Source organism: Rhinichthys klamathensis, unplaced genomic scaffold, assembly GCF_029890125.1.
Source record: "Rhinichthys klamathensis goyatoka isolate OS25496 unplaced genomic scaffold, OSU_Roscu_1.1 h1tg000032l_1, whole genome shotgun sequence".
Classification (NCBI taxonomy): domain Eukaryota; kingdom Metazoa; phylum Chordata; class Actinopteri; order Cypriniformes; family Leuciscidae; genus Rhinichthys; species Rhinichthys klamathensis.
The window spans coordinates 999,022-1,014,023 of record NW_026606581.1 but is presented as its reverse complement, the minus strand read 5'-3'; the positions used below and the strand labels follow the sequence as shown (position 1 = coordinate 1,014,023).

The following is a 15,002-nucleotide window of genomic DNA, read 5'->3' as shown; positions in this document are numbered from 1 at the left end:
AGTTAATTATCTCAGAATTATGAGATACATTTTTCTTGAAAAACATTTTTTTTTCACTCTGTTTTTATGAATTAATGAGTTACTCATAATCATAAGTTACAATAATTAGTCATTAATTCAGAAAAACAGAGCAAAAACTTTTTCCCATGAAAAATTATCTCGTAATACTGAGATAATTAACTCGTTAATTCAGGAAAAACAGAGCAAAAACTTTTTTCCCATGAAAAATGATCTCGTAATTCTGAGATAATTAACTTGTTAATTCAGAAAAACAGAGTAGATTTTTTTTCCTCAAGTGAATGCAATACGCTTCCGTAGTAATATAAGGTAACTACATGGGTTAAGATCAGGTTTGGGGGTAGGTTCAAGGTTAGTAGTTATTGTAACTATACTATTATAAGTATATGTATGTATGGGGAACAGGACTGTAAAATTAAGTGTTACTGTAATTCATTAAAAATATATGCAATATAATTATGTTGGGGGGAAATGAAATAATGACAACATAATACACAACTTGTTTTCTCTTTTTGATAACTTTCATTTGTGAATTATGATTAATGAAAAGATATGAATTTTGACAGTTTTCATCTCTCCCAGTTTTTTTTTCTCTCAGATTCAAAGTTGTCTGATCATGATTGTATTATTTTATTATTATTATTATTATTATCTTGATGACACAAGAACATCAAGATTTGTTTGTTTAAGCTTGATACTTGACAACCCCAATGGGCACTTATTACTCATGGTAAACTAAATTATGCATATCTGTAGGCTAATATTTCGTATGGTGTGAATGTTATTCTTCATTAGAAACTATGACAGCATGAAACATGGATATAAGTCTAATTCTAAAATTGTACTGGTGTCACGTTGTTGAACTGCCATAGGCTGATACATCTGGGAAAGCAGTCAAAACAATAAGTCAGTTGTTTTTTGTTGGCGTCAGGAACTCGCCCTGCGATTTATTCACTAGGCTAAACAGGATGCATTAGTTTGAGTCTTGGGAATGCCTATGAAGAACTCTTTCTCCATTCTCTGAGATTAACTGAATTTTTCTCCTCAAAGCGAGAGGTATTTTAAAATTAATGATATTGGCGGGATGATGCGTGTACTGATTCTGATGTTGTCCTTTTTTATCGCTGACGGAACTCACCGGGTGATCCCAACCTGCACAGCCGAGGCTTGCTTCACATTGCATTTGAAAGAAAAGGATTTTGAAAAAGCTTCTAATATCTGTGTCAATAATGGTGGCAATTTGGTTACTATGAGAAATGACAATGAATTTCAGAGCGTTAAATCGGCTCTTCTAGCAGCAGAAGACAGCATCCTTAACTCTAAACTTTGGATCGGACTTGCGTTGCTAAAAGGAAGCTGCACGGATTTCACTGAGGAGTTGCACGGCTTCAGATGGACGACAGACCCAAAAGAGTCCAAATATTCCAAATGGAAAAAGAAACCTTTGAGCACGTGCACGGAAAAAAGGTGCGTGTCGATTTCGCTGGCTGATGATCTCAAGTGGACAGATGGCTCATGTAAAGAAAGTGCATTTTATATATGTAAATTTCTTTCCAAAGGCATGTGCAAACCTATAGTGATGGAAAAACCAGGTGTTGTCAAGTATATTCTTCCGTTCTTAGACAAACCGCAAACTCAAAGAGAAAAGTTGGCGATGATACCACACGGGACATGGGCTGAAATACTGTGCGGCGGGTCGAAAGATGCAGAATCCTTTATCTCAGTTTGTGACAACAAAGATGGCATTTTTGCCTGGACAAATTCAGAGCGTTTTTGCGCTCGAGATAATAGAAGTTGTGCGCGTAAAAACGGAGGCTGTGATCACCTTTGTTCGGAGACTGTTGGAGCAAGTGTTCGTTGTGAATGTCGTGACGGTTATTATCTGATGGATGATCAAGTTAGTTGCGCTCTCAGAAACACCTGCGAAAATTCACCGTGCAAATCAAAGTGTATTCCAACAGCTGCTGGATTTTCATGCGCATGCGCGGATGGATCTCAGCTGTCTGAAGACAACATCAGCTGCGTTGATATCGATGAATGTCATCAGCGTGTCTGCGGTGAACACAGGTGTCACAACACGCCGGGAAGCTTTCTTTGTGAGTGTAACCCAGGTTTCAGGCTCTTTGCTGGCAAATGTGAAGACGTGGACGAATGCACCGAATCAAGGTGTCAGCAGGGCTGTCTCAATTCACAGGGTTCATTCTCTTGTTACTGCCACGCAGGTTACGTTTCATTATCAGACGATAGAGGGATATGTACAGATATAGATGAATGTCTTGGTAAACCATGTGAAGACATCTGCCTCAATACTATAGGTAGTTTCAAATGTTCGTGCAGAGAAAACTTCATTTTGGCTAAAAATGGCATCAGCTGCGTCCCGGATCCCACTGAGAATCCACAAAACACTCCATCTCCAGTTCATAGAGAAGAGTTCATCACTAAATTGAGTCATTTACCTGTCAGTTTTGAGTCGACAACAATCAACCCCCCTCTACTTAACAAGACAAACGCTAAAGCGGACACCACTAAACGCAGAGAAAGTTTCCTCGGTAGTTCTTGGATATTGGTGTGCGTCTTAGCTTCGGTTATTACACTGGTTGCGCTCACTGTGGTCATATCTGTCGTTTTATGGAAGCGTTCAAAAAAAGCCACTTTGAAAAATACCACCGCTGACAACTACTGCTGGGTTTCATCTGGATTGGACAAAGAACGGAAAAAAAGCAACATTAAACTGAATAATTAAATATAAAGTGTGAAATACTTATTTTCTGTCAGCATCATAACAGAGATACAATGTTATCTAGAAAGTTTTTACACAAATGCCTGTTAGCAATGTTTGTTTCAAACACCAGTTCACCCCTACTAAGAATATAACTAAGAATTTTCTTGATTTTAATGTTTTTAAAGAATAACTAGGGCATGGAAAAAAGAAAGACTGACAGAGGTGTCTCTGCCAGTGTTTTTTTAAATAAAGTGGTTTGCATGGAGCAATTTAACAACTCAAAGCCAAAGAAGGTTTTGTGTGAAATGCCCTATGCAGATAATGGCCATCAAGCCTGCACTCCAAGGTTACCAGCATCATGCATCTGTCAGAACTGTTTAAGAATGCTCTTCTGATTAAGAAATAATACACACATAGACACACACACACACACATTGACATGTTATGTTTTGTTATTAAAGATGTACAAAGATGTTCTTTAATCTGATACATTGTAGTAGTGTTTATTAAGTATACCGTTAAGTACGTTTGTTTAGTAGATTAATGTACACACATGTTTTTTTGTTTTTTTTTTGTTAGACCTAAAGATGTACAAAGATGTTATTTAATTAGGTAGATTGTAGTAGCCTAGTGTTATTATGGCATTAAGTGTACTGTTAAGTTTGTTCTAGTAGACAAATTTAAACACACACACACACACACACACACACACACAGCGAATCAAGCATACATAGTCTGTTATTGAGAGAGAGAGAGAGAGAGAGAGAGAGAGAGAGAGAGAGAGAGAGAGAGAGAGAGAGAGAGAGAGAGAGAGAGAGAGAGAGAGAGAGAGAGAGAGACATTGTTATTTTATTTCAATAAATTTGTTTTTGATCAAAATCATATGGTATGGCATCCATTTTTACTTCTTTTGTCTATTGCTACAGCTTACCCCAGCATGTGTTACCTATCCCGTTAGGGTTGTAAAAGGATCAAAGGAACACCATGTATTTGACATCAACTCACGAGGTCTGTGATATTCTTGTAGGGGGATGAATTGGTTCCATTTGTACAGGTAGTAAACAAATGTGGGTACTTTGTATAAAAGTTTGAGAACTCAAGCTAAAAAATTCAGCGAGTTATAGATGCTAAAGCAAAAGGTGTATCTGTGTCATCGGTGTCTACACTACTAGGCCTACTATATAAGTGAACGTATCCTACTGACAGTTTTCTAGTCAAATACTTGTCGCACATTTTTTTAGTTTATCAAAGTCCACTTTGAAGTATACTCTCAGTAAACTAGTTAGTTTTATACTGCAAGTATCCTTGTAAGTTTTCTTTAAGTGAACATAACATCATACTTGTCGTTTACTATTTATATATTATTTTTGCACTTTAGGAAGCTACTCTATTAGTTTCTTTATACTTGAATATACCTTTAACTGTACGTGAAATCATTGTATTTTAAAAACTGTTTGTTCTGGTGTGTTTAATTGGGGTTGAAACTAAAATCTCCGGTTTGTGCAGGAACAGAATTGAACAGCCCTGCTACTTTTTTACTGAAATGTCTTCGAAAGAGCAGGCTACATGAGGAAGTAAGTGAGCGAGTGAGTGACTGACTGACTGACTGACTGACTGACTGACTGACTGAATGAATGAATGAATCGTTAACTGTGAACATTCTCGTGGGAACACAATTATTCATGAGTAATTGTCAAGGTCATTGATTGCCATTGGTGCATTTCTTTTGGAGCGTGCGTAGGCCTATAAGTGCATCACATTTATAAGAACAAACAGTGACCCGTCATTTTGGGGGTAGGCTATTCCTCGGCTCCCTCAGGCGGGGTTTCCTTCCTATGTTTACCTTTAGGCCTCTGTAATGGGTTTTCTAAAGTTAGGAATATTCAATGCTTTTAAAGCCATATAGACTATCCTCGTGCAGCTCAAGTTGCCGTAGCCTACCTCTTGAAATCAAGATAGGATGGATTCTTATTATGGACAAACTATTTTGATTTTCATCGTGTTAATTTCGTCTTGTGCTGGATTGGGGCATAGCTGTGCTTGCTCAAGTAATCTAAAACATTGTGCAAACATCTACCAAATACCAGCGGACTTTCAAACGGCTCAAGAGAATTGCAGAGAACGGGGCGGTCAATTCTCTATCCAACCGAATGCATCTGATAAAGTTTTCGGCTTTCTTCTTGATAACATGATCGGACACTTTTGGATAGGACAACATTTTCCAAAGGATAAGTGCTCAAGTAATACGAGTGCATTACGCGAAAGAGAAATGACCACGGAATTGACGAACTTGGAGAGCGCAGAAACGGCGTGCGTTCCTCTCTGCGTGTCTGTCTCCAGCGACAGAACATTGACGGTGAAACCATGCGCAGAAAAACTGGATGGATTTCTGTGTGAGGACCCTCAGGAGGATCTCTGCAGAGGAAGCGTGGTCATCCTGGACAATGCGCGATGTATGTATGCACCCTGTGAACATACATGTATTCCTATGGAAACCGGATACAGGTGTTCGTGTCGTGAGCGATTCCGTCCTAATGCACGGGATCCACGCCGCTGTGACTTCTATTGCGCAACGTCAGTTTGTGAAGCGCTATGTATGAAAAGCGGGACGGCGTGTTGGTGTCCGGATGGCTTTGTTAGAAGCGAACAAACCTGCGTAGATATAGATGAATGTGAATCAAATCATGACTGCGCTCACATGTGTATAAATACGATAGGGAGTTATAGATGTGATTGCTTTCAGCCCTTTATCCTCGTTAATGGAAGTGAATGCGTTCTCGATCTTAGTGGTCAAGTATTCACAACACCGTCCCCTAATTATATAGCACGGGGGAGCCTGTCGACCCCAGGAGAATATGTTGGGCTGATAATATTCCTAGTAGTAGCTGCTTTTGCTCTATTAGTACTTGTGCGTTATTTGCGCGGTCGTAAAGCAACTGTACAGGAATGCAATCCACCAGATTATGACGAGTTTCAAGGAAGTGTAGCCTATTCAAGTGAATGATAACTGCTACATAACCGTGTGTTTTTTTTTTAAGTTGATAGTAATGTCTCTTTGTGTAGCTATAGGCTATGTAAAGTAGCCTAATCTTCTTTGTGACTCTACACATTCTCTGAAGGATTGAACTTTTGAATTACATTGAAACTCTGTCCCTATCTAAAATAGAAATGTTAAAAAATATAGTATTTCAAAATGGGTTGAAGCTTTAAAATTGTTCTTGAAAATTTATGTTTTTCTGGCAGTGATGCTTTAAAAGATTACCCATTAAAATGATTAACTCAGCAGTCTTAGCATCCCATAAATGTGAAAATATATGTAGGCTTGCACATGACACAGGTGTGATGAATCCGAACTGGATTAAATATTTGAATGCTATCCTGATCCACTATCAGATTTCTAACTTGTGATGCAGCCTGAATCATAATCTGTTCGTTCGTTGCCAGAGGAGAACTGGCCCCCGACTGAGTCTGGTTTCTCCCAAGGTTTCTCTCTCCATTCTGTCCCCTGATGGAGTTTGGGTTCCTCGCCACTGTCGCCTCAGGCTTGCTTAGTTGGGGATACTTAATATTCAGCAATATTATTGATATGACTGCACTGACACTATTGGATGAGAACTGAACTGAGCTGGATGATGACATCACTGTTTTTCTGCAGAGCTGCTTTATAGATGAAATGAACTGATTTAATAATTGATGATATTTACAATGGAACTGAATCAACACTGAACTGACTTCAGCTGAACAATGACACTCTTCTTTTAGAGCAGCTGTACAGCCGAAATGATCTCTGTTTGGATCATTGAATCATTTTCCTTTTATTACAGTAAATATTCTTTGAAACAATCTGTGTAAAGCATTAGGCCTATATAAATAAAGGTCACTTGACTTGACTAAAGTTTTTCTCTGCAGGAAGTTGGGAAATACATGTTTTTTTCTGTTATTGTAATCTTCAAAAGTTGCTTCTGATGTTTAAAATGATAATGCCTCTATATGAGTATATTCTTGCATGACATGAATATGCACTTTGATAAGACGTAATTTGCAAAACAAACAAATAAATGCAGCTTATTATTATTTTAGCTCTTTGATCTTTATGATATCTGACAAGATGATTTCTATAGTGAATAAATTGAATTCCTTCAGCCTAAACTTTCACCTGAGTCATGCATTCAGTGGTCAAGCTTTGTTCACTTAATTTGTTAGTAGCCTACATTAGCTAACTATTGAATTTTACTGATATTTAGATAGAAAACTTTATTGTCATTGTCACAGGTACAACGAAAAGATTTTAAAGTGCTGACCAGCCAGTGCATCATTCCTAATATAATTAATACACTTTTACCTTGAATGCATAAGATAAAACCATCTCTGAATGCTTTCAATAGCCTATCTGATATTCTGTAATTCGCTAATAAATAATGACAGGTTTCATATTTGTCAAAGTTTCATTCTGAGATGAACAAAATTCATTGCCTGCTGTTAATATGTTAAAAGGAATAGGCCTATTTACTTGTGTAAATCAAAATTGTCTATCACCAAAATTTCATGTCTTTTTTAACCCTTATTTAGGGAGATCAGATCATATCACATGCTCATCCTTTCAAATGTATTCTAGCTCTTTCTTTTAATAGCAGTAGCCTACTAGTTTCCCTTTTGCTCATTTTATATTTCTCCACACCTTTGACCTGCTGTATAATAATTCATCTACCCATCACGAGATAGCCTACTTACACCACGAGAGGCTGGATAACTTTCCAGTGTAGAAATGAAGAGCGACCCTACAACAGCAGAAGTAACCTCATTATTACATTGAATATAATCAGCTTGATCAGCTCGAGGCAGAGAGAAACTCCGACGAAGCTGATTTTCAATGTACGACAGTGGGTAGGTGACAGAAACAAATCTGAAAACACGAGCACTTTTTTAAAAACAGCAGTAGCGTCATCATTAGACCTTGGCTTTCAACCGGGTAAGGTAGACTAGTGACGCTTAATGACGTATTTTTCATCATCATCTCGACCGTCGTACATTTAAACAGCGTCGATATGTTGCGCGAGCCTTCCTCTGATCTGCTGAAGACAATTGAATAATGCATAATAATGCGTGCCGGATATGCCCTACACGCGTTCCCGAAAAGACTATTTTGGTATTTACAAATTGATATGGGGATTTACTGGTCATCATGTTCTGCGCGTCGGCGAGGAGATTCTGCAGGGTTGAAAATCCATGATGCAATCCTAATATTTTCACGTTTTACCTAGTTTTTGTCGTTGTCATCATAATTTCAGAGCATTGTGACCCGATGAATTTCATTCAATGAAAGATGTTTCATCATGGTGATAAAGAAGGCAAGAAATCTGCGTTTGGACATCCTGTCTACGGCCAGATTGTTCTCTCGATCATCCTCCTCCTCCTCCTTCCTTTTCTGGTCACCGCCTTCCCGGCTAACACAGTAGGTAAGAGAACTGCTTAAATGCTGCGATTACAAAAGTGATAAGGATTTGGGAATATGATGATGAGAATGCAGGACCTCCCTTGTGTAACGGGACACTCTGAAATTGTCGAAAGCCCCCCCGGCCCATTCTGTTCTGTTCTGCCTTAGAGTCACTTAATGCCATGACGATGCTGCTTTCCAGCTGCCTGTTAATTGTATATTGAATAACCTTTGGTCATGACGAAGCAAACAAATTCAAAACAAGCAAAAACCACAATCATAAAATTACAGAACCATTGAGTAAAACAAACAGCTCAGCAGAAAAAGTGTTTTCTCATGTAAAAGGAAATGATATATTGATAGTGTGATGCTGGAGAGACTACAGAGGAGTGTTGTAACACGGGCTGAGTTGTAACACTACAGATTTACCAAACAAAAATATGGGTGACAAAATGCTATCATGCCCTCAACACCCTCCTAAGGTGATAGAAGTTGTTGTAAGAACATATTTAAAATATAAAGGAAAATAACAATATTAGGAAAAGATAGATTGCGGAAAAGAGATAGCAAATTTCTATCTTGTTGTTTATGATTTAATTTGTGATAAGCTGAATCACCATGACTGACCAGACTTTGTCAGTTTTTCATACATGTATGGAAGAGTTTCCGCCACAGAATAAAATAACTTAAAAGATAATTACAACTTTTGTTTTCTTTTTCTTTTTTGAGTTTATTGGATAGGACAGTAGAGATTTTGACAGGAAAGCATGGGGTAGGGAGAGAGGGGAACATCGGCAAAGGACCTCAACCTGGGAATCGAACTCGGGTCGCAGTTGCTTTTCCCCCCTCACAATTGAGTTATAAAGTCAGAATTGCAAGATATAAACTTGCAATTGCGAGAAATAAAATCAGAATTGCGAGGGGAAAAGTTAGAATTGTGAGATATAGTCAGAATTGAGTGATATATTCAGACTTTTTTTCTTGCAATTGCGAGTTTATATCACACAATTCTGAGAAAGTCAGTCCCCCCCCTCAGAATTAGACTTAAAACTCAAAATTGAGTTTTTATCTCACAATTTTGAGAAAAGTTGTCAGAATTGCAAGATAGTCAGAATTGTGAGATATAAACACGCAATTGCAAGAAAAAAAAGTCAGAATTGCGTGATTAAACTCGCAATTCTGAGGGGGAAAAAAGTCAGAATTGTGAGATAAAAAGTCGCAATTACCCTTTTTATTTTTTATTCTGTGACGGAAACAAGCTTCTATGTACCTTAGACCAGTCAGTGTTTTTATTTATTTGTCCAGCATTTTCTTTTTTCTTTTTTTACATTTTTTATGAAATACTTTCATATGTAGCAGATATAAACAAGAGTATATTAAAGCTTGAAAGGTATGGAACAAAAACGATCAAATTACAGACATTAGGACCCAACACTGATATCTGCACAATCATAAGACGTCTTCTTTGCTTTAAATGCATGATTTTGGTTCTTCCCGGTGAACTTTTAGTGGGGCAGTTCTGCAAAGATCCCGGTGTTCCTGAGCACGGAATCAGAACTCCAAACACCGGTGTGTTCTTCGAAAACTCGGTGGCGAGGTTCTCTTGTGTTGATGGTTACAGCTTAAAGGGGCCGGCCAAGATTATCTGCACGCGCTTCCACAATGGATCGGTAGGCTGGAAACCAAGCCTTAAACCAGTGTGCCTTTCAGAAGGTGCGGCTACTCAATCTCAAATAGTTCCGTTCTGTAACTCAATGGTTTTTACTGTTTCATTGTAATTGTATGAAAATGTTGCAGCGTTTATTTATTTGGAGAATCTATCTTTCAAAGATTGTCTTCCTCCATTCATCGAGGATGCCCATGTCACAAATAAGACGTACAGGCCTGGCGACAGCCTCATTATTAGCTGTCATGAGGGATTTCAGATCCGGTATCCTGACACGGAAACTATGGAATCAGTATGTCAAGCCGATGGGACGTGGGATAATCAGCCGACTTGTCAAGGTTGATGCTAGTCAACAAATCTGACTATATTTCAAAAATGATGTCCTCCACTTAGGGTGTGGGTTTGATGCGCTCCTCTGTCTCCACAGGCTGTCTACGGCCGCTGATACCTCCACACAGTTACATGAACATCTCGGAAACAGAGTTCTCAGTGCCTGTTGGAACTGTAGTCCACTACCAGTGTTTTCCTGGTTACAAGTTAGAGGGTCCTGAACTTTTAGAATGCATGTATAACCTCATCTGGTCGGACACGCCACCCCGGTGCCTTGATGTTGAGGGTAAATATCATTAAATCATTTCTCAGTTTTGAGTTGAAAAAAATCAAGATCCACAGCTATGTTTTGAATAAAAATGTTCTTTATTATTAGTATTTGTTTAGAATTATTTTATGATTGCACTATATTTGCATTTTTAGTACCCTTGAAAACTTAAAAACGTTTATATGTCACCGTTTTCAACTTAAAACTTACCGGTAAACGTTTTATGCGGTTCTATACACAACAACTGCGTTTTGGGCCTGAAGATGCAGACGCTTGAAAACGGGTTTCAAAGTGCAAGTTAACGAAAACGATACGGTTATCGTCTATGTGTAAACTACAAAAACGTGAATTTGTGAAAACGGTGACATCATGCGCATGAGTGGTCAGTCTATACGCTGATTTCACGCAGCCGCCATTTTGAAATGGCTCTGGTGGGAAGATAACCGGAAGTGTCGCGAATGCGTTGGCGTATTGTTGTGTTTAACGTAGAAATTAGTTATTCTAAAAATGTACATACATTTCTTTCATACTTTAGACTATATACAGTGAAATTCATTTATAAATAAAAATTTTTTTTTATATATATATTTCAGAACGTAAAAAAAGAAGCAGGAACGAACTATATACATATCCTATATTGGATATTAACATCCAATAGTGTAAATCGCGGCAGCAGCTTCAGGTTGGTAGTCTAAAGCCCCGTACACACCAGGACGAATATCGGCGCGCGTTATTCGTCAGCGTTTTTCAACGCTTTTTTTGTGTTCACACCCAAGCGATTTTCGCTGACGATGAGCCGAGTGAACATGCAAATTCATTCCCTTACATTAGATGGCGCTTAATGTAAAACAGAAATAGTCCTATTTTGTAGTCGCTGTCGCGTTTGTCATATAGTTATTTATGTTCCGACACCAACGAGACCAGCAGCTCTACATTCATCTTGCCTGGCATCTTCCTCATCTTCTTCTTCGCCGTTACATATGTGTGCTCGGCAAGACCGTTTTGTGTTTGAGCGCCCCCAAGTTGTGTTTTACTGTAACTTCAGAAGCTCTAGACACGTGAGCAAAAGCGCCAATCTCATTGGTCGGATAGTTTTTGACGCGGCGCGTCAAACAAAAAAAACGAACCCAAGGCGTTTTTAAAAAAAAATGACGCTTTTACGCGTGGCGTTTTTCGTGTCAGTGTGCACACTCACATTGGCGCCCTTTGTTTAGTCACGAGGCGTTAAACGTCGGCGAATATCGCGCGCAAAATTCGTCCCGGTGTGAACAGGCCTTAAGGCATTGTTGTCTATCTGTACTTCCGGGGTTCTTCCCACCGGAGCCTCGCTTTCGATTTCAAAATGGCGGCTGCGTGAAATCAGTTTATAGGCGCGAAGTGTTTCTTTACATACAAAGTGACATCGCCACCTACTGGCCTGGCATGAATAATACAGCGGTTTTAGTCGTTTTCGCGAATCCTTATAAACGTGGGCTCGTTTTTACAACGTTGTCGTCTGGAAGCAAAAAGGAAAGCTTTTCAGTTTTTAGTACATTATTGTCTTGTAAACGTACCCTTAGTTAATGGTTTACAGTATATAGTCTTAACCACAAAGTATACTTCGGCCTTTCACGTCTTTAGTTTTCTCTGTTAATGAAAGACAAGTAAAATCTCATGATCTATATGTAAACTTTTGAAAGCAACTTTAAAAAAATGTATTAAGAAAATCTGCAGTAATGCAAACAGAAAGCTACGTAATAGTGTTATTTTGAAGTGTTTGTAAACAAGTACAGGGATGCATATTAAAATGTGGTGTGGGACTCAGGAAGAGGAAATGAGTTTCTGTTTATCTGTTCTTTTTCTCTGTCTCTGATGTTTTTGCAGCATGTTCCTTACCCCCGATGATAGAACATGGAGATTACATGTGCCACCCACAACCATGTGACCGCTACATTCACGGGACGGTCGTAGAATACTACTGTTATCCTGGCTACTCTTTAGCGAATGACTACAAGTACATCACCTGCCAGTACGGGCAATGGTTCCCACAGTTGCAGTTCTACTGCATCCAAGATGGTAAAGCAGTCTGCATCAGTTTCCATAAAAGATTACAAACATTTTCATTTGGAACAACCTAGTCTAATCAAGCTTGCACATTAGTACAAAGAATGTGCAATGAGAAATAATTAGGTACATTTCTCTTTCATGTTGAATAAGTTTTATGAAATTTATAAAACTGATATGTGTATGAGTTAATTATGCGTTTTGAAACAAATGGACTTGAATTAAATTGGTCAATCTTTTTTTAAAACTGTTATAAAAAAGTTATATTTCGAGTAAATTCTGTTCTCTTTAACATTACGGTCTCAACACAAATATTAAGCAGCACAGGCAAAATTAATTAATTATAAATAAATATTAAGAAATGTTTCTTGAGCACCAAATCGGCATATTAGAATGATTCCTGAAGGGTCATGTGACACTGAACACTTGAGTAATGATACTGAAAATTCAGCTTTGCCATCAACAGTTGGGAAATAATTATTTGAATTGTAATTATATTTAACAAATTTACTGTTTTTACTGTATTTTTCATTAAATAAATGCAGCTTTGGTCAGGATATATATAATACCATTAAAAAGTTTGGTGTCAGTAAGATATATCTATAGATTAATTCTCTTCTGTTTATCTGATTCCTTTAAGTTTATGTTCAATTTTCTCTCATATCCCAAACACAATATTCGTATGCCCTTCTTTCATTTATGGACCACAAAAGGAGAATTTTTAAGGGTGCTGATTGCCATCGGCCGATAACAGCTTTATATAGTTTGATCGGTGGTTTCTGTAAAGGCCGATCAAAAGAGCCCGTGATGCAAAACTCGTGAGACAATTTTTCTATACACACCTAAAATTGCTTCACTACATTGGCAGTTCTACCAATTGTCTGAAAAGAGCAATAAATTTGCAACATCTTTGCGGAGAGCAGAGAGATTGCAACGAAAGCAACATACAGCAATGAGAGCAAAACTAGGGCCTGGTTTCACAGACAGGGCTTAGATTAAGCCAGGATTAGGCCTTAGTTCAATTAGAACATTTAAGTCGCTTTTATAAACATTCCTCAGAAAAAAACATTACCAGTGACATTATCTTGAGACAAAACAATGGCACGTATATTAAAAATGACATTTTAATATATCAGTGCAAGTTGCTTCCAGTTAAAACAGCTCAAACATGCATTTTAGTCAGGGACTAGGCATAAGACTTAGTGCATTTCTTTCCTTTAAAGCGCTATCCCTTTAAACTTGAATGTACATGTTAATAAGTACAGGTTTTTTCCCCTCCATAGAGACATCCTGGCCTGGTTTTCAAGACTCTCTACTAACCACATGGAAAGTAGTGGCTTGTACGGCCACAAGTGTGCTGCTAGCCCTGCTCTTGGTGATCACAGCCAAGACGTTCCACTTCAAATGCAAATCCCAGCAAAGCCCAAGGTACAGCCAATATAATAATCACAGTATCGGTTGATCTTTTTTTAATTACTCATTAAAAAGTTTCTTTTTTTTTTCTTTTTTCAGTGAAGACCAAGATGAAAGCCGGGATCCAAACATCTTGGTTGTAGATGGTGTTGCTGTTCCACTTCCCTCTTATGAAGAGGCTGTTAGTGGTAATTATTGTCAGACACCAAACGATCTGCCCCCTGCTGGTCTGGGGAGCTCACAGCATTCAGAAGAACAAAACCCACCTTCATATCCCGGGCATACAGGGAGTCAAAATAGTGTGCCGTTGGACACCGGTGAGGCCGAGACCTGTGATAGCATCTCGGACACATCAGAATGTCTTCAAGGCATACAGCCGTCGTCCTCGCACGCTGGTGGGCTTAATAACATATCTGAGAAAACCAATGCCTTCACCTCTATGGAAGAGACCGCTTCCACAAGCCCTAGCATAGACATTGCAGACGGTAAGGCTGCTGCCACCTAGTGGTGTAACACACTGTTTTATCATAACAATGACCAATGCTTTGCTTTTTATTTTGCAGAAATTCCTCTCGTGGAGGATGGTGAAGAGGACTGCTGATTGTTACTTTTAACTGAAAATGAGACACTTGAGATTGTTTCACTCCACTGATCATTATTTCAGCATTTATTTCTGATTTTGTAGAACAATATGGCACAGGCCAAATTGCTGCTCATAAGGATGCTATTTAATGATGAGCACACCAGGGAAGGATAGGCAATAAAAAAAAGAATAATCAAAAACTAAATAAACTCCCAATTTTTGCTCATGAAGGAACTATGCATTAGATCATTGCATATTATGTTAATTTAACTTTCCCAGAACACAATATATACAATTCAAGAATTCTAAATTATTTTTCTTTCTGACTTTCACAATGCGCTGCATTCTGGACAGCCATCAAATGGTATGGACTGTAACAATGATGAATATTTCTTAAATAAATGACAAGTTAACTTTACATCTTCTAAGTTTATTGTTATTAAATTTCAGTGAGCACTTTTCCAGGTTAATTGTGGGTGAAAGTAGGTACAAGTTAAAGGCAGGTGCACTGCAAACATTATGACA

The 15,002-nt window shown here is 38.2% G+C and overlaps 3 protein-coding genes across 3 annotated transcripts; all 3 read left to right on the top strand.

Annotated features, from left to right (window-relative positions):
- The first annotated feature begins 947 nt into the window (after nucleotides 1–947).
- On the top strand, nucleotides 948–2,761 carry LOC130080213 (complement component C1q receptor). Its single transcript, XM_056245519.1, has one exon. It carries the CDS (start codon nucleotides 1,103–1,105, stop codon nucleotides 2,759–2,761), a length of 1,659 nt encoding a protein of 552 aa, XP_056101494.1. The 5' UTR covers nucleotides 948–1,102.
- A 1,754-nt stretch (nucleotides 2,762–4,515) lies between these two features.
- LOC130080216 (thrombomodulin) lies at nucleotides 4,516–5,787 on the top strand. The gene has a single exon (XM_056245522.1). The coding sequence runs from the start codon at nucleotides 4,701–4,703 to the stop codon at nucleotides 5,742–5,744; it is 1,044 nt and encodes a 347-aa protein (XP_056101497.1). The 5' UTR covers nucleotides 4,516–4,700; the 3' UTR covers nucleotides 5,745–5,787.
- Nucleotides 5,788–7,750: 1,963 nt separating this feature from the next.
- susd4 (sushi domain containing 4) lies at nucleotides 7,751–14,895 on the top strand. Its single transcript, XM_056245520.1, has 8 exons — nucleotides 7,751–8,196; nucleotides 9,684–9,887; nucleotides 10,005–10,178; nucleotides 10,268–10,456; nucleotides 12,302–12,493; nucleotides 13,765–13,909; nucleotides 13,994–14,379; nucleotides 14,458–14,895. The coding sequence occupies exons 1-8, from the start codon at nucleotides 8,064–8,066 to the stop codon at nucleotides 14,493–14,495; spliced, it is 1,461 nt and encodes a 486-aa protein (XP_056101495.1). The 5' UTR covers nucleotides 7,751–8,063; the 3' UTR covers nucleotides 14,496–14,895.
- Nucleotides 14,896–15,002: the final 107 nt, after the last annotated feature.

What these genes read in the sequence shown, in the direction of transcription:
- LOC130080213 (XM_056245519.1), top strand. Translation starts at nt 1,103, where the DNA reads ATGATGCGTGTACTGATTCTGATGTTGTCCTTTTTTATCGCTGACGGA.
- LOC130080216 (XM_056245522.1), top strand. Translation starts at nt 4,701, where the DNA reads ATGGATTCTTATTATGGACAAACTATTTTGATTTTCATCGTGTTAATT.
- susd4 (XM_056245520.1), top strand. Translation starts at nt 8,064, where the DNA reads ATGTTTCATCATGGTGATAAAGAAGGCAAGAAATCTGCGTTTGGACAT. An exon ending in CTTCCCGGCTAACACAGTAG is followed by an intron (nt 8,197 to 9,683) that starts GTAAGAGAACTG and finishes GTGAACTTTTAG; the next exon opens with TGGGGCAGTTCTGCAAAGAT. An exon ending in GTTCTACTGCATCCAAGATG is followed by an intron (nt 12,494 to 13,764) that starts GTAAAGCAGTCT and finishes TCCCCTCCATAG; the next exon opens with AGACATCCTGGCCTGGTTTT.